The sequence below is a fragment of the Indicator indicator genome, chromosome 14 (genome assembly GCF_027791375.1).
Source record: "Indicator indicator isolate 239-I01 chromosome 14, UM_Iind_1.1, whole genome shotgun sequence".
NCBI lineage: Eukaryota > Metazoa > Chordata > Aves > Piciformes > Indicatoridae > Indicator > Indicator indicator.
In genome coordinates, this window is record NC_072023.1 from 12,357,250 (window position 1) to 12,376,078 (window position 18,829).

Here is an 18,829-nt window from a genome sequence, read left to right on the forward strand (position 1 = left end):
ATGCCTACACACAATTCAAATTTTCAAATTCCCCTTGGCAAAATTTCTGGACACAAAAACTGTAAATATGTCAAATGCGTGCCATAGCTATCCCTGCTCTCTTCCACTGGCACTGGAGAAAGCCACAACACCAAGTAAATAAACAAACAACAACCCACATTTTACTCAGTATTATCCACTTCAAAGAAGAGAAGATAAAATTTTCACAAGCCTGTACATCTGCAGGATAGGCTGAGTGCTTATGGACTGTGAGCACAGCAGCACACTCAACCTGCACAGCACAGCTTCCATGCAAAACACTCCTCAAGTCTGAAGCCTGAGCAGTTGGTGGAAGCAAGTAGCAGCTCCTGCTTGCTGCATTACTGGGTTACCCTGGTCTCCAGCTTCATGCTTAGCCCTATTTCACCCTGTATAAAAGCTGTAGCAGTCATCTCCTGCCAGTGACCTGTGCCTAAAGTGCCCTCTTCAGCACTTGGAGCTACTTCACTTTGCCATCCTGTCACCAAGATATTTTAAGTGGTTGTAGGTCTTGAACATGTCACTTGAAAACAAGGGATGCTGTGTAATGTATCTAGCACACCCAAATTCCTATCATATCACCAGCAATCAAATTAGTAGTTTATAATACCCCACTGCTCCAAAAACTGTATGTTTCTCTGTGTCTCTACAGACCTATCTTTTCTTGTTTAAGAAACAGGTGTGGGAGTGAATATAGTTATGATGTGTGAAATCCTCTATAGCTTCTCAGTTTAAACTCTAAACTGACTATTCTCTGAGGGTATTTTGTTAACTGGAACAGCAACCGTGAAGGAAAGGTAAACTGTTTGGCTGGCCAATGCTTGCATGATCAAATAATTAATCAGCCTCGAAGGCAAAATTAGATTTCCAGAAACTCTGCTTCTTTGGGATTAGATTTTTTTAGGGGAAAAGGTCAGACTGAGCTACCAGCTCTAATATCTCACCATCCTTTCTTCTGTCATTTTTATTTAATTTGTAACAAGAAAAATAAGCCTCCATCTAGAGAAAGGTGAAAGAGTTTTCTCTTTCTTTTTGAGGTCCGTGGAGCAAAATCCTGACATACCTTCTTGAACCTCCAGTAACTATTTTTGGCTTGGTCTCAGTTTGGTTTCTAGCAGGTATCTGCCTGCAGTACAGAAGCCCCCTCTTGCTAACAGCAGATTTATTCACTGTCTGGAGAAAATACCAGGCTGGACACTTAGGACCCACTAATCTGCCATTTATCATAGATATGACCAGGACAGAACTTCTGCTGTCATCTGGTTATGGAGCATGTATGCTGCTGAAAGATGGCAGGATCTGTCTCACCTGAAAGAGGAATTAAGCCTTTTGTGATACTTGGGATCTGAAGGGTGGGTGCAGTGGTGAACAGTGAGCCCAAAAGCATTTGACACATTCCCCTGGACTTTACTAGCTATGATGGCAATATAGTAAGCCTGTGGTCCAAGAACATGCTCGCAAAGTTACTAACTCTAAATTTCCTTGGGATTCCAAGCTCTGATAATGACTTACACAGATACAGAGTGCAAAGCCTGTTAAAAGCAGAAGTTAAGCCCAGCTTCACATGTCCTCAGCTACTTTGAATGCAGAGATGAATGGAGAAAAACCACAGCATGCAAACTCCTGGGGGCTTTTCCTTCTATTCAGGTGACACCTTCCATTTCTCTTCCCAGCACAATTTTGACACTCTCAGCTGCAAGTGGGTGAGTCCATTTCTGACACTTGTACACAACTGTAATAAGTTTGCTCCAAAGGGGAAATCCCTCATGAGCTCCATTACTAACAACTTGAAAATTATTTTCCTTTTTTCTTAATTACTTGATTAAAAATATTTATTATTCCTTGCAGCACTTCAAAGCTAAATAGACAACACAGACCAAGAGAAGGCAAGGTCTAAGGGCAGGATGAGATGACTCATGGAGAGAGACTGTTTACAAAGGCCTGTAGTGATAGGATGAGGGGCAATGGTTTCAAAATGGGGAAGAGTAGATTTAGATTGGATGTTAGGAACAAGTTCTTTACCATGATGGTAGTAGAACACTGGAACAGGTTGCCCTGGGAGGTGGCTGGGGCCCCATCCCTGGAGATGTTCAAGGTTAAGTTCAACAGGGCTCCGGGCCACCTGATCTAGTTGACGATGTGCCTGCTTACTGCAGAGGGGGTTGGACTGGATGACCTTTGGAGGTCCCTTCCAACCCAGATCATTCTATGATTCTATGACTCTCCACAGTCATGTATCAGATCAGTGTCCAGGTTGAGAGAAAAGCCTCAGTTACCCACTACAGTCTGCATTATTGTGGAGCCCACAGCCACACAGCATAACTCCAGAATATTTCTGACATGCACATGTTGAGAATAGGCACTTCTGCCCTCACAGATGTCCATAGCACCCTTAGAACACCTCCAAAGAAGTTTGTGTGCAGCAAACAAGATGGTGAGTTACACAGCATATTAACTCTTGACATAGTTGTGCTTGAGTGGCATGAGGAGAATAAAAGGAACCTGCCTTCTCCCCACACAGAGCATACTCAATACCTGCACAGCAAACAAATGCAGATGCTGCACGGCTTAGCTTTGCTGCATTCTGACTTCCCCAAAAAGACAAACCCCAAAAAGCAGCAGTGCTGACATGCAGGTCCCAGCAAAATTCTGAATACAACACTCGAAGCTTGTGAGGACCCTTGGGTAGATCTGTGGACCAAAATGTCCTCCCTTCTGTTTACTGACTGGCACAGTCTCGTAGGACTCTTTCTCTAACTTGTAAGTCCTTTAAGATGCACATCAGTGGTTAAAGAGGGCAAGCTGGGAGTGTAAGAAAAATTCTTTAATCTTACATCTTAGCAGTGATCCAGCTAAATAGCAAGCTTCTGTACATCAGGTACACAGGCATCAGTAGAACTGAACATAATTCAAGCATTTCCTACCAGTGCTAAGCTCTGCTCTCGCTAGTACTTTCAGTCCTCTCCTTCCCTGAGCAAAGAAATCTTTCCAGCTTGTTTGTTTTCTAAACAAAAAGTAAAAACTAGGAAGAAGGATATTTCTAAGATCTCTATTCACTCCCAGTTGTTTACAGGTATGCTGCTAGGACAGCAAAGTCTGGGTTTAGTGACTGGATGCACTATGAAACTTCCCAAAGACAGATCTCTGTTCTGCCAAGAATAACTTTTTAGTACCAAATTAATTTCCATAGTGAATGTACAAGGGAGGATGGAAATTTTAGGAGTGTGCTTGAGAAATAAGATTTCCAATTACCAGGTCTCAACAGTTCCTGGAAAATTTTTTTTTATCCACTCACTTCTGTGTTTTAAAAGCATATAAGGCCACAGTATAACCAGAGTACTGTTGCTATCATTTTCAAACTTTGAGAACAGCAAGCAGATTGTGTCTTATCACCAAAAACCTCAGAGGTTATATGTGAATAACACATGCACACGGCTCGACAAGATGTTTGTTGATAGTAAGCTCTCTGCTACCACTTTTCACTCTTTATGGTTCCAGCTAATGTCACTAACTCTGAAAAACAGGCAGAAGAAGACAAAGTTTATTGCCTAAATTACCCTGCTGCAGTACACCAGGAGTTCTCTCTTGTGCCACAGATCAGAACCTCGCAATTCCTGTTTAATAACCCTAACTCCATTGTATTTAGGAGCATCCAAGAACCAGGTTGCTAGTTGTGACCTTCTAATCCTTCTCAAAGATAGCTGTGGTTTGCATTTATATGAAAGGGACAGATATATAAAGTCATCTTGGACAGAATTCATAGCTTGATTTAGGTGCATGTCTGCAACTGCACTAACAAAATGGTTTGGACACATCTGAGAAGTGAGATGCTGTGAAATGGTGATTTTTAATTTTTTTTTTTAATTTATTTATTCTGCTTGAAAAAATTCTTTGTCTATCACCGAAAAAACCTCAGCAGCCAAAATGCCTGCCAAAATGGTAGTGAGTTCATGGAAAAACAGGTCTGCCCTGAACTAGGAAATCCACGTGGACCAGCTCTTCCAGACTTGGTGCCTCTGAACATATATGTGTGGATTTACTGCTGTGGGTGAAGATATTAAACTACTGTTTACAGTAACTGCATTTCAGGGGCAGCATTCCCAGTGTTGTGTTGGATGTTCCCTACCTTCTGTTCCCATACTGAGCAATGCAATTTCACGTGAGGCTCAGGACACACATAACTGTTTAAGGACACATCATAGGCATGACTCAGAAATTATTTGACTGAGAAGACTGAGTCAGCAAATGCCTTCTGTGAGGACCGAGAGCATCAAACAGCAAATGACAAGCCCCACTTGGAAATCTGGGACAAAATAGCATCTCAGATTGTGAGGCTAAGAAACTATACTTCCCAGGGTATCCATATCCAGCCAAGACATCTGGTGACCAAAGCCTGACAAGCTGGCTGGCTCATGAGTTTGAGCTCACTGCCCATTTCAAATGCCACATCATGTGCTCTCTGAGGCAAAACCCACTCCAACAGGAGTTCCCCACTATTCATGCCACTGAGCCTGACAGCTTGCTCACACTCAGCTCTGGGCTGCTGTGTGAGGTGAAAATCAGATGTCCACACAATATCTGGCACCACTACAGAGATTCCAAAGTCACCTACCTTGCTAAGGAAGATTTAAAGAGCCTCTCCTCTGTCCTAGTCCACTAACATGGCCAGAGAATCATCCTTGTTCTGAAAGGAGCTACAGAAGTGGAGAGGTATCTCATGGCAGTACGTCAAGGGCCATGCTTTCCCTGTGTTTTTTATGAGTCTCTGCAAGAAGGAAATTAGAAACTGAAGTCTGCACTCTCCCCCATTTATAAATGTCTCCATAATGTGTATGTTGTGTTGTAGGTTAATGATGCAGTTCTCAAGCAAGATTAACTGCTGCTTCAGACAGTCATCATTTTTTTATGATTGCAAGACCATTTACCTACAAAAAAAACCCTGTTACATTCCCCAAGGGATGGACTGTATTCAGCATCAGTCATGTGTGTAGGGTGGGAATACAATAAAATTCAAAAATAAAGCAAAAGAAACAAGCTAGTTCTCTAGCTCCCACACCAGGGAACAGACACATGACTTTCCTCGCTGTCACTTCTGAGCATTTTGAATAAGTTTAAAAAAATCAGATCCGTGGCTATGCTACTGACCCTCCCTAATGGGCCCAGCTCCTTCTGAAGTGATGCTGTAAACTCAATACAAGGCAACAGTGACTTTGATGAGATCAGCACAAGTGTCATCCTGCCTCAAGAGCCTGGGTTTGTGCCTGGGAAAGATAGTTCAGTGATTACTTAATGCTATAGTTGAGCTTTTTATCAAACTTAGCCTATATTTGGGGTAGATTCCAAGAGGCTGCCTCTAGCTGCAGAAGAAGGGGAGTCACCTCATCCACAAGTCCGTTTAAAGACAGATAATAAAAGTAATAAGAACTGTCCTTTGTAGGTGCCTCTCTGTCTCATCCTTTCTGTTTCCACACCAGTTGTAGAAGGGAGCCTTATGCCTAACCTAGATTAGAAGCATGTTTTTAGATATCTGAAATACAAGTCTTCGACCCAGTAACTCTGACCATGCACAACTGGTAGGCACGAAAGGATCCCCAGCTACCTTCATTAACAATAATCCACGTTTTAACCTGACTGGTAAAACCATTGCCACTCAGTTTGAACCTTTTCAGATGACTAAGCTAAACAACCACAGTGTCATTGTAACTATATCCTTTGATTCAGCTTTGTCCTCACATGCCTTATTTTGACTGTATGTAGAGAAGTAAGTTACACATATGCAAAGAACCTTGTACCCTAATAACCACATTCTTGGTTTGCTTTTTCCTAATTAAATGAGGCTAGATGAAAAAAAAAAACCAAACAAACAAGTATCATATCACTAACCAACAGCATGTTATATTGCCATTACCATAAGTGCAGCTGAGATATTTATGAAAAAAATGAGACTGAAAAAATTTCGTTGTGAACATATCCACTCTATAAATAGGCTCCTAATTAAATGCAAACCGGCTACTTAAAAACTGTTCAGATATTGGTTCACTGATAACAGTTGAATGACCCTCTGAGAAAGCCCATGCTTAGGTTCATGTTTAAGTACATTTCCTTCACCCAGCTGCTACTCATACTTGGAATTCACAGCTGAAAACTCTGGGCCTCAACCACATGAGCATTTTCTTGGCATCTCACATTATTCCACAGTCAAAGCTGCACCTATGATTGGGTTTTGCCATTTGCAGTTGTATTGAAGAAAACATTTCTGAGGTTGCTTTATTTCAAGGACACAGGTTGGGAGGGTCCAGGAGTGAGCATTTAAATCTATGGCTGCCTTTTGCTACAAATGACAACAACCACTAATGAATTTACCTTTTTGCTTCAGTATCTGGATAGTGAGATACGGCTGAATTATCTTCCAGTCCCCCAAGTGATTTGAACATATGTCTTGATAAGGCAAGGATGGACCTTGAATTACTTTGTGAAGAAAATGTTGTTTTCCAGACTGAAGTCAATGAAGGCCTTTTCCTTTAAGCCTGAGTTAACAGAATATAGATGAATGTCAGCTGATGCATCTTCTTGTACTGCATCCATTAAGCAAACAATTAAAATATTTATGAGGAAGGAAAATATTCCAGTCCTTGCTAAAAATATACTAGCTCCCCAAACCCTCTGTAGGGAAATATGGTAAATCTCACGAGTGTGCATATGTAACTACCCTGAGCTGCTACAGAACAAATATTTGTGGGGCAGAGTATCACTCAAATATCCCAGATTTGGCACATCAGAAGTACTTCCAGTGAACTGTATATAGGTCAGGGGACCAAATGAATATGTGATTTCCTTTTCAATAAAACCCACAGAACAAATATTATCAATTTACTGTGGCAAACAACATTGGTAATGTCTGTTCCTTCAGCTTTCCAAAAGAGCAAGCTGACATACTGGATGGTCTGTACAAGGCAGATCTCCACCACATCTCTGCACTGCTGAATCCTCATAACATGAAGGCACCCCATCAAGGAGGAGGGCAAAACTATAACCAGCCAGACCACTTCTGAAAGAATGAATATTTATCAGTGCTTATGCCAGTAGACCCTCAAAATACTGACAGAAGAATTGGTTGAAAGATACATCTTTCCCCCTGTACTCTTTAGCCACTTGGAGAGCAGCTATTACTGTATTTTAAAAATCTGAAAGACTTGACAAATTAAAATCTAAATGCAGGGGGGGCCAAAATGTTAAGTGCAGGGACTCAAGCTTTCCATTTGTATGCAGAACAGGTATAGTACAAGCTATAGCAATGCAAACTTCAATTTATCTGTTTCTGTGGTCCCACCATGTACAGAGTATGGCAGTTTCCCCCAAGTGCTCTGACACAACAGTAATATTTTCTTCTCCTGCAGCAAATTTGAGATAAAATTTGATTAATTCAAAACTTGTTTGCTTGCTCTGGCTCTGTTTGTTTGTGTGCACGTATACAGAAACTTCAGCACCTTTGCCTGTCCTCATGCACAGTGCTGCTCAGAAGAACACTGAACATCCACAAGCTTATAGGAAAAAAGACAAAACTAATGTAGAACAGAGATATACAGAAATCCACAATTCCTAATGTGGCTTACTTCCATCAACCTGGAAGGAAGGGAAAACATCATCATTATGCACAGATGACAAGAGTTACTTTCTTGTTTGTCTAGTAAATACAAGCAAATGCACAACACAGGGAACTAAAACTGTAAACTAGCTTTGAAGAAGCTAAAGACATTTAGCTGCACATGCCATATGAGAGCTACAGCAATTGCACCTGTAATTATTTTAATGTTTTCTAATTCTACCACAAGATACTCATTTCACTAGCTATTATATCCCCAAATCATCACAGTGCAGGAGGAAGCAGGGAATAGATTGTATATCCATAATGTGATCACTGCCAATATATCAGTGTATGAAAACAAATAAATGCATTTTCCTTCAAGCACCAGAGTAAGAGCCTGCATACCAAAACCATTTGACTTGGTCTCATGAGAAGAAAACTTATTTTTAAAGAAACAGGCTTTAGGAGACAGAATAGCAGAACAAAATAGCTTCGTGGCCGTTTCAAAAGAAAAGCAGAAGGCTCACATGAGGATATTTCTCATACCACAGTGGCTGATCCTTGCACCAGCAAAGAAAGGATTGGAAGAAATATAACAAATTTCTTCTTTGTTGTGTTTCTAATTAAATTATTTCCCCCGTGCTTTTATTTAGGCTCTAAATATTAAACCTTGGGTGCATAATCTTCACTGGAAGATCTTGGCTAGTTCATTGTCACGTTGCAAAAGTTTGTAACTCAAATTGCAGAGCCTTTCCTCCCTTTTGAAGTAGCAGGTTCTTTCTTCCTCCAGCTCAAGTCACATGGAAGGCATACTGAAATTTAGACCCTAAGTTTGACCCTTTCAGATAAGCCCCTGCTTTGATTCCCAGCTTGCTTGGAGCATAAGAGGTTTAACCCCAGAAAGCCAGGGAACTAAAAGGGAAGAGGGAGAATAGAACAGTTTGACTGACTTGTGCTTCAAACACTTTCTAAATATAGTGAGAATCAATGAGGTCAAACTGAGCTTCAGCATTAAAATTGCTCTAAAATTCTTAATGCTCTGGCACTGAATGCCACAGAAGACAGACAAGGCAAAGCTGCTGCACCTACCCTCACATAGCCATACCTAACCAGTCCCACTTTCAAACAGGTGTGTTTAAATTTACTTGAGATGGAGTGTGCTGATGTATCACAAGGGTCGGCAGGCTGATCCCAGTGAGCAGCTGAGCAAGCCAACAGGGGATGGCAGTACAGAGGAGAGCAGTTCTTTGAGTTAGAACCACATACATGATTCTTCTAGATCAAGTAGGAGAGGCCACAACAATAATTTTTACTACCAGCTCATCATTTCTCATGTAGGTTCTCAATAAATACGAATCATTGATGCTCCCAAACGAGAGTTTCTGAAAGGACAAAAACAAGCCAGGCTGCAGAGCAGTATCTCTGCAGCTGGCCTCAGGTGTCTATGAGTCTGAATGCTCCTTGGTGTGGAGGGCTGGGTTAGGGACTCTGGAAATCAACAGCAAATGAAAAATTAACCTTATTTACACTTGAACTATTATCTGAGAAAAGAGGTTCATGTGTCTGTCTTTAAAACAATCCATGTAATGTACTCTGAAAAAAATCAAACAAAAAAATCAACAAAAAGAAAACCCAAGGTTGTTGTTATTTCTGTACAATTGCATATTATGGACTCTGGCTGATGACAACGTAATGCATAAGTGCACTCAAAGGCCACTTTCTTCATCACCTTCTTCTTCCTCCTGATATGAGAAGTAACTGAACAATATCCTTGCAAGGGAAGAAGAGTTAAATAGTCTTGATCACAGGATCACAGGATCACAGAATCACAGAATGTTGATGCTTTGTCCTCCTAAATTTCATCCTGGTCATTCAAAGCTCTCCTTGCTAGGATTCAGCATGGCAGCTTTCAGCACGAGTGAAAACTGGAATTACTGTAAATAACTGTGGCATCAAGTTGTCTTCTGTCAATTGCCTCATTACCATGCCTTACAATACTGAGCAGGTCCATAAGGGGCAGAACCAGAAGGCAGTTCCAGAGTCACTGACTCCAGGCTTGTACAGCTGCAGGCTAGCAGCTCATGTACCATTGAGAAAACATCTGTCCTGATCTCCTACTATGGACAAGATCTGATATCTCAATATGGATGTGCATTTTGTGCCTGCAGAGTCAATAGCTGTGGTATTTAGGTCCCTTTTGATTTCAGGCAAGACAACATTCCACTTAGAGACAGACCAACTCTATTTCTAGTTACACCTGCCCAATTCATCTGTGTTCAGATGGACTGGAGCAATTATAACTCTGGTTTATTTCATCACCAAACACCACAACCCTGGTACTGATGAGATGAACAAACACAGTTGCAAAGAAATAAACAAGGAAGACAAGAGATACAATCTGGATTTTCCAACCAAAACAATTCTACGATTCTATGAAATTATGAAGTCTGTCTCCAGATACATATTGGATGATATTTTTAATGTTTAATTAATTTGGATCCTTCTCTTTTGACTCTAGATCTGTGAAAGCAAGTCAGTCATAGAGAACTTGAGAAGGCAGAGAAGGTCTCACCAAGATTCATGACTTCGATTTGCAAAATCAGCCAGAACTCTTCACCTTAAAAGTCCGCTTGAGGTAGCACTCAGCATCAAATTGGGGGTTTCACATTTGTCACCATTCTGCATTTATCACTGCAGAGGAAATGAAAAATCCATAACGAGCAACATACCCTGTAGCCTTGGAGCTAATTACGCACCTTTCTTCACAAAGTAAGTGGAAAACACATGAGCTTGGAAGAGATCCACAGAGCAATTAAACACACGCTTGTCAACATGTCACAAACACTGTGTTTTCACAACTGAAATGAAAACACAAAATGCCATCTGATTGAACTTCAGAATAATTAGCACATCACAGCACACAACCTCGACAAGTACCTGTCAACAGCTATCAGCACAGCAGTGACATTTCCCACTGTGAATAATGTAATTTTCCACTTTGGAATAGTAACACTAGTTTTTGTCTTTTGAAAACCCAGCGTTGTTTAAAACAAATATATCTTCCGTAAAATGAGATTTCATTCTGCTAATTTAACACTCAAACAGAATTGTTTCATAGATTTTGTAAGAAAAGCTTCAATTTCACATGCAAAACTGAACAAAGCTCTAATTCCACATAGCTCCTGGAGGAAGAGAAGGATACTGCCTGTGGGATGCTGCCTTTGCTAGCCACTACCTCTGTACTCCCAGGATGCTTTGTCTGCTTGCCAAGCTGCATAAGCAGGAATGCTCTAGACTTTCACTAAAGGGGTGATTTCTTGTAGGAAATGCACCGATATAAAAATATACCAGAGAGTCAAATACTGTGGGTCATTTTCAGGCAAGTAAGTGCTGTGCTCCTAGAGTAGCTTATTAAGAGAAAAGTAAGAAAAAGCAAAAAAAAAAAAATCTGTAAAGTTTTATTAAAATTATAAACAGCTTTCCTGGTCTGCTTGCAGTAAACATGTTGGTTATTAATAGATGTGATTTAAAACACAAGTTGAATTGCAGACTGGCAAGTACAGTCTCATCCTTTTTGGGTGGCTGTGTACAATTTTATGCTTGTTAACTATGACTTCAATTAACAAGTCATATGAGCTTAGGCTGTTTGGTCTTTAGAGTGCATTAAAAGAAAAGACTGTCTCTTACTAGCTACAACAAGCACACAATCCTGCAAAGTTTTGAAAGAAAGGCTAGAAGAAATCTGCAAAGGGTCAGCCTTGGGGACTGACCATAGGGCAGAACTGGGCAGGACTCAGATCCCTTATCTGATGTAGCTGAGAACAATCAGAGTGTTGATATGCCTGATTGATGATGTGGTTTTCCTGTTTGCACCACACCATGCCTTCCTCTCTTCCAGCTCTGCCTGTGCTCTGAAACGGCACAGCAGTGGTATAGACACGCTGGCTGAACACTCTGCCCAGGCTGAGATGCAGGTGTAATTTAGAGGGAGAAGGGTATTTCTGCATGATGCTCTCTTGTGACATATAATTTTGCCTTACATGAGAAGTAGATCGATTTCTGTAGCCATATCTAACTTGGTTGGTCTGCCCACCAGAGTGACAGCTTTTAATGCCAGCTGGAATGAGACCGATGCCATCAGGACAAAAATTCTCGATTTGTATTAAAAGCATTAAGTAGCTGTTCCTTGGGGACAGCTCATCTCCACTCAGAGTAGAGAAACCCACCTCTACTGAAATATGCCTCATTATATCACAGGCCAGAGTCACTCAGTTCTACCCAGGCTTCACATCCCCTAGAGTGGGATCTAGCATGTTTTAGCCTTTTAAAAGAGAGATGTTTAAGTGGTAGTGGTGGCTTCTGTGATAGCCTGTGGAAAGATGCCAATATCTCCAAGCAGCAAGACATCTCACCTGCCTCAAGACACTTGTATCTGCAGTGTTGTGATGGTTTGAAACTGTCTTTTTAATTTTTCCTTGCAAAGTTCAGAACAGAGAAAGTGAAAGAATGTAAATAAGTCACTATTGGGTGTAAGAAAGCAAAATAACGATTGTTCTAAACACTTCCATTGGATAGATAGAAATGTTTAAGAACTATTACCCAAAACAAAGTAGGCATTCGGCACATTCTGCGTTCGGCAGTGGGGGCAGTTGCTGGGCTGTCTGGCTGCTGCTTCTTCTTCTCTTCTGGCTGAAGATAACACACTGACCTTGGCAGCTAAGTTAACAACTTTATGCTTAACTAACTCTGCTTCTCTGTCCAGGGGGGTCTGGGGGGAAGCTCCTGGGAGAGAGAGAGGCCCCTTTGGGAGGGTCCCCTTGGGGGGAAGCAAAGGGAGATCGATTGTGCTTTTCTGTTGATTGTATATATTTGTGAATGTCATGAATTTTGTATATTTGTACATATTCATTGCATTTCATTGTAGATTTTAGACTCTGCTTGTAAATACAGCTTTTCATTTGCTTCCAGACTGGGCTAGCCTGGTTATTGTTGGTGGGGGGGGAATTTCAGCTCACACCGACACAAGTGTCCAAATTGTGCAGAGAGCACACGATAACCTAGAAATTTGGACTCCTACTGGTATTGTTGTATGCCAAGCCAACTTAGGTCTTGGCTGACAGTGGAATCATAACAAAAAGGATATAAAAATCTGCACGGTGTTAAAATTGCTTCCACTTCAACTCACATCAGTGTGAGAGAAGCCCTCTCCCAGCTGTGTTTTACACCACTGAAGGAAAAAGTAGTTTTGCAGTAGAAAACTTGAGACTCTCAATATGATGTTGTACTAAATTACTTTGTCCTCTGAGTATTTTGCTGTCAAATTTGGTGATTAAGAATCAGTATGGATCAGGTGGATAAAGCTGCTTCTCTGTGCCAAAATCCCACATCATGTACAACTCAACATTTCATTTGAAATATAACAAAAATCTTAAAAGGCAAGAGATGTCTGTGTCTCTGCTGAGCCACTGGGTCATGGAGACCAGTCATTCTAGCTCTGGTTAGCCTACACTATCCTGGAGCTGAAAGGGTAATAGTGTTCAAGTTAAACAGCTTGCTTCCAAACCAGTATGTACTGGAAGACAGAGTAAAACTTCCTTAATGTACTGGAATTCTACCAGCCAAGGTAAAGAAGAAAGTTCCCACTCTGCAGGTATTAGGCAATGAATTTTGCCCTCTCTGGAGGTGAAATGGGCTAAGCTCATCTGTTAGATTTGTTCTTTCCCCAAAAGGATTGACCCTATTCTCCCATCCTTCCCCTCCATCACCTCTACTGCTCATCTGGCTGCTTTATGAGTCATCTGAGAACTGAAACAATTATCCCAGGGCAGGGGTAAAAAGGGCAGAACACAGCTCCTTGTCATCAATTCGGGTTTTTTTTCCATGGGTTTGATTCTTAACCTGTTTTACTTTTTTTAATGTTTTGGTGGAGTTTTCCCTCTTTCAGGAAAGAAGGGAAGAAAGACCCACCAGACTGAGTAACAGATGAATGCAGGGCCAGATGGGAAAAAGCCTCTTTCTCAACAAAAGCATGTCAGTAGCAAGCTCAGGAAGTAACTGAGCTTGTGGTCTCCATCCTCCAAAGACAATTATTACAATCCTTCTGTGTCCACTGTGGTTCATGTTGTTAAGCAAGGCAGACACACGGGGGACTCCCTGGAAGCTGCATACAAGAGCACCCACACAGTTGAGGCAGCATTATTGCTCTCTTGACAGAAAGACCTTAGTCTGGTTAGTGCCATTTTTGCATGCCAGAGCTGTCACCTCAGCTGTTAGTTTCTCCCGGATGCACCCTCGCAGTTAGTATCACAGCCTTCCTCTCAGCGCCCTTGCCGCCCTTAGAGGGGTTGGTGACAGTTAGAATGTACACTGTTTCCTGCTAGTGAATGGCACAAGATATCAATCTTGCAGAATCTGGACTTCCCCTCATCTGTAGAGATGGCCACCAGGTACTCCTGCAGCTTGGAGTAGGTGTAAGGATAGCAGTGGGCAAAGTAGCAGGTGTCTTGGTCGTGAGGGAACTGGAACGTCCACATGAGGGAGAAATATTGTCGTCTGCCTTGGCCTGCATTGTTTTTGTAATACTTGATTTCATTTCCAGTCCTTCGCCAGCCAACCCTGTGTTCCTTAGCATCAGCTTCTGAGTACATCAGTGGCCTCAAGCCTCGTTTGTAGAGGCTGTTGGGCCTGGTGACGTGGACGACGGTGAAGCGATACGGCGTCCCCACCTGCGTGTTGCTCACTTGGAAGTAGAACCACTGCGTGTAGCTGCCTGTGGCGCGGTCCGTGCGCAGGGTCAGCTGGTACTCAAATTCATTGCTGCTAGGCAGAAGGAAGGCAAACAGCTGTGATGCTGGTTAGCACTGTAGGATGATGCAGTGCCCAACGATCCTAGAGGTTGGAAAAGGCCTCGAACGTTATCAAGTCCAACTGTGAACCTAACACTGCCTTGTCCAGCACTATACCACATCCATCAGTGCCAAATCTACACGTTTTTTGAGCACTTCCAGAGATGGCAACTCCACCACTTCCCAGGGCAGCCTGTTCCAATGCCTGACTGCTCTTTACTGATCAGTAAAGAAATTTTTTCTAATATCCAACCTAAACATCTCCTGGTGCAACTTGAGGCCATTTCCTCTCATCCTGCTGTTTGTTACCTGAAAGAAGAGCCTGACCCCCTACTTGCTACAGCCTCCTTTCAGGTTGTAGCATCTGGTTGTATCTCTGTGGAGAGAGAAAGAACCTTCCTTCAGGAGGTTGTAGAGGGAGATAAGGTCTCCTCTGAGCCTCCTCTTCTCCAGACTAAACAACTCTGGTTTCCTCAGCCGCTCCTCATAAGCTTTGTGCCCTAGACCCTTCAGCAGATGTGTTGGCCTGCTTTGGATACACTTCAGCACCTCAGTGTCTTTCTTGCAGTGAGGGCTACATGCAGACTGCCATGAAAAAGCAGCTCACAGTGAATTAGGTGCAAATCCAATTTACAACGTCAGAAATCAAAGACTATGCAGCTGCTAAGAAGAGAAGCCTAATTGCACCAAGCATACCGATAATGCCACTGCTGTCTTCATTAGGACTTTTAATGATAACTAGGACTTCTAAAAATATTCTCCAAACTATGTTTTAAAAGGAGGCGCTTAAGGTGTTGAATTTGTGTAGGTGATTATCACCTATAGAAAACATTCAGTGCTACGGAATAGCTGTCAGATCACTTCATGTGAACGTTACTTGAAACTACTTTTGAAGCTTATTCAACTAACATAAACCAAGTCACAAACCCATGGTATGACATCCTGCTCAGAAACTGAGAGCAGGCTGCTGATAGTAACACCTCTGAACATAATTCCATGTTGATAAAGGAAGAAAAGATTAGAAACTTACACTTTGACCACCTTCTGCAAATTCCCACTCTCAAACCGTGCTTCGAAGATCAGGGTGGTGTCCCCTTCCTGATGGAGGATCTGCTTCAGGGGGCAGAGACCTCTCACTTTGCAATGCATAAAGCAGGGGTTTTTACTAGCTATAGAACAGATTTCTTTCATTTCAGTCTCAGTCGTTTTAGGGCATACCTCTATCCTTCTGAACATTGCTTCTAGAAACAGACAGCTGCATGGAGTTGAATTTCAAAGCGTTTCTTAGGTAAGCATAAAGAAATTATATCAAGATTTAGTCTTCCATTCTCACTTAACCTTAAGGATTTCACTTGGCCTGAGATCTGACTCTGCCTTGGAGGTGCCTGTGTCTCTCTACATGAGCAATTCATACTCTGTACTTAGACAAAGCAACTGAGTTTGGTGCAAAGACTCTAGGACTCACATCCCCCAGATCTGTTCACCAGTCAAACGGGCAATTTCTCTGCTCAGAAATCATATCTAGCTGAGAGAATTGTTGCCATCATTTGGTTCTGAAATCTCTGTATTCAATTATTCTAGTCTAGAAGTAAAAAAGATGACACCCAGGCCCAGCAGCAACCGCTTTAATATTGCAAGTGATGTTTTCACATCACTTCCAGCATACAGTCTGAGCCTGTAGCCCCTTTTCCTCTGTTCTGCTCTCTTGTTCACTGTTCCTCAGAAGAGACACTCACAAAGGCATAACTGACCTTTTAATTACAATCTTCATGACTATAGTTCACTAAAACCCAGAACTGCTAGGTGAGAACATCAGTGAGAATTTACTTTTCTGGCCGAGAAGTTGTTTTGATTCCAGAAAGCTTTTGCCACCAAGGTGTGGAAAACCAGGGTAATCAAAATCTCCTGTCATCCCCAAGCTGCACCCACAAAATAGAGAGGATACAGCTCTTCTGCTGAGGGAGCTCTGTAACTATGTAACTAATTTCTTCCCTATCCATAGGAAAACAATTTATTTCCAAATGCTTTAAAATAACAATAGAAAAGCATATTGATTTTATCAGGCTTTGAGTTAGGTTCCCAAAGGGGATCAAAGCAGATGCTTCATTGATCTACAGGTGACAAGATTTTTCACTGTGTTCCCACCTTCTTCTTCTAGGTAAATCACAGTGCCTTTGTCAGGAGTTTGGTATGGTGGCATCATCTCCAAACCTGTTGGAGTGTAAAATGGCTCAGGGGTAGTAGGTATCCAACCTGAAAAAGAGGAGACGCACAGAAGGACTACAAGCAGGAGGAATTAAGAATCTTTACCACATGAAGCATACATTGACAAGCAGTTCATCCTCTTTATACCAGTTACACAAAACCACAGAAGTTCCCTTTTGAACCCCTTTCTGTGTGATCTGTGAACAATCTTCACTATAGCTCTAAATAAAAATACCTATCAAACTGTGCATGGACTGACCTTTGCTGTGCAAGCTTATTTCTGTTCCCTGTACAGCTTGCTTACCATCTGTGAGAATGACAATGGTGACGATTAGACAGCACTGGTACCATTAGCAAAAGAGATGCTCCAACTGCAGAGGGAAGTCATTGATTCTCCCCCTCTGCTCTGCTCTTGTGAGACCCCATCTGGAGTACTGTGTCCAGTTCTGGTGCCCCCAACACAAGAAGGACATAAAATTGTTTGAGCAACTCCATAGGAGATGATCAGAGGGCTGTAGCACTTCTCCTAGGGGGACAGGCTGGGACAGTTGGGGCTGTTCAGCCTGGAGAAGAGAAGGCTCCAGGGAGACCGTCCAGTGCCTGAAGGGGGCCTACAGGAAAGCTGTGGAGGGACTTATACAAGGGCTTGTAGTGATAGCACAAGGAGGAATGGCTTTAAACTGAAAGAGAGGAGATTTAGACTGGACATTAGAAAGAAGTTCTTTACAATAAGGATGGTGAGACACTGGCACAGGTTGCTCAGGAAGGTTGTGAATTTCCTCTCCCTGGAGGTGTTCAATGCCAGCTTGGAGTAGGTGCTTTCCAACCCAAACAATTCTATGATTATATATTCTTTTTCTGTATCAATCATATTTTGACTAATAATGATTTGTCTCTTAATATTTCATTCATCGTAACAATAAATTCTTGGCTTTATTTGTATGACCCTGCCCATGGCAGCAGGGGTGGAACTAGATGATCTTTGAAGGTCCCTTCCAACCCAAGCCATTCTAGGATTCTACGATATAGAAGGTGTGCTTCCTCTTTGCCCATACACAAGATTGGAAGCATAACACAGTAACTTACCAATGTGCTCAGTTCTGTCCCTCATAACTTCATACTGGTGTGGCCAATACACCAGGGAAAATTGACTGGCAGATGATAAATCATCCAGATTCTGAGGCTCCTGAGGACGGGGTACCACTGCCTCTGAGTCAGATGATGGCAGAAATTGTTTTGCCCTTGGAAAAAGATAAGCACAAATAGAATCTATAAGAAAGAACCCTCACATCAGTCTTGGCACTGTGGGCTGAGAAAGGAGGTATATGTAGTCATAGAAGTGGACCTAAGCTTAGTTTCCTTTGGGTCCAGTTTGTGGTATATGGAGGGCCTGTGCTTTAAAATTGCTGAATGTCAAAGAGTGTTCCTTGAAATACTGAATACTAAATGCCTCTCAAAGTAGGTTTGTTTTGTGCTTTGAATTGGGAGTGCCATCTGAATAGGTTCTTTGGAAATCTGGATTCCCCTGCCTTTCCCTTAGGGTCTTTCTAAACTGAGTGGAAGGACTTTTAGGTGGCCCCACTAGGCAATTCTGCAACAGTTGAGCCCACTGAGACAGTGGCATTTCTGACAAGTGAGCTTTGGTTACAGTAATTATATATACAGCAATTAGAATGATGTGTTCCAGGCACTAAAAGGGTGTTTTAAAGCAGTTTTTTCATGCATTGTGGCCCATCAGCTTGGGAAGGACTATCTGCCCTCCAGAGGTTCAAACAGCTGGCACTTTCTTAGGTGGTCTTTGATGAGGTTGTCTGGCTACACATTCATATTCTGTTTGGTGGTTTTTTTGCTTGCTTTGTTTTCTTAATCAGTGATATGACCTGCAGCCAGAGGAGTGCTGCACATTCTCTTCAGTCCCGGGGAGGCTTTCTGTCTTCTTTTCTCTTACAAAGTAAAAAGGGCCCTGCCAGACCAGCCCATCCAAGTGGGGCTTCTCCAACTCAGACTGGCAGTATGCTGCTAGGGAAGAAAGAACCAACAAACCACCAGGTAAGTCTTAACTCTGTTCCTTGAAAGGTGCTCAGTATCCCAGGAGTTAACTTGCAGCACATCACTGCTCCAAGTTTTTGCTTCCACCTGAAAAAAACCAAAAAACCAAAATGCCCTTTGCCTCCTT

The 18,829-nt window shown here is 42.1% G+C and overlaps 1 protein-coding gene across 1 annotated transcript; it reads right to left on the reverse strand.

Moving 5' to 3' along the window:
• Positions 1-13,865: 13,865 nt before the first annotated feature.
• LOC128971331 (cytosolic carboxypeptidase 3-like) lies at positions 13,866-17,764 on the reverse strand. The gene is given in 5 exon segments (XM_054386840.1): positions 13,866-13,971; positions 13,973-14,419; positions 15,479-15,617; positions 16,594-16,701; positions 17,740-17,764. Coding segments are annotated over 5 exon segments (825 nt in total).
• Between the last annotated feature and the right edge of the window lie 1,065 nt (positions 17,765-18,829).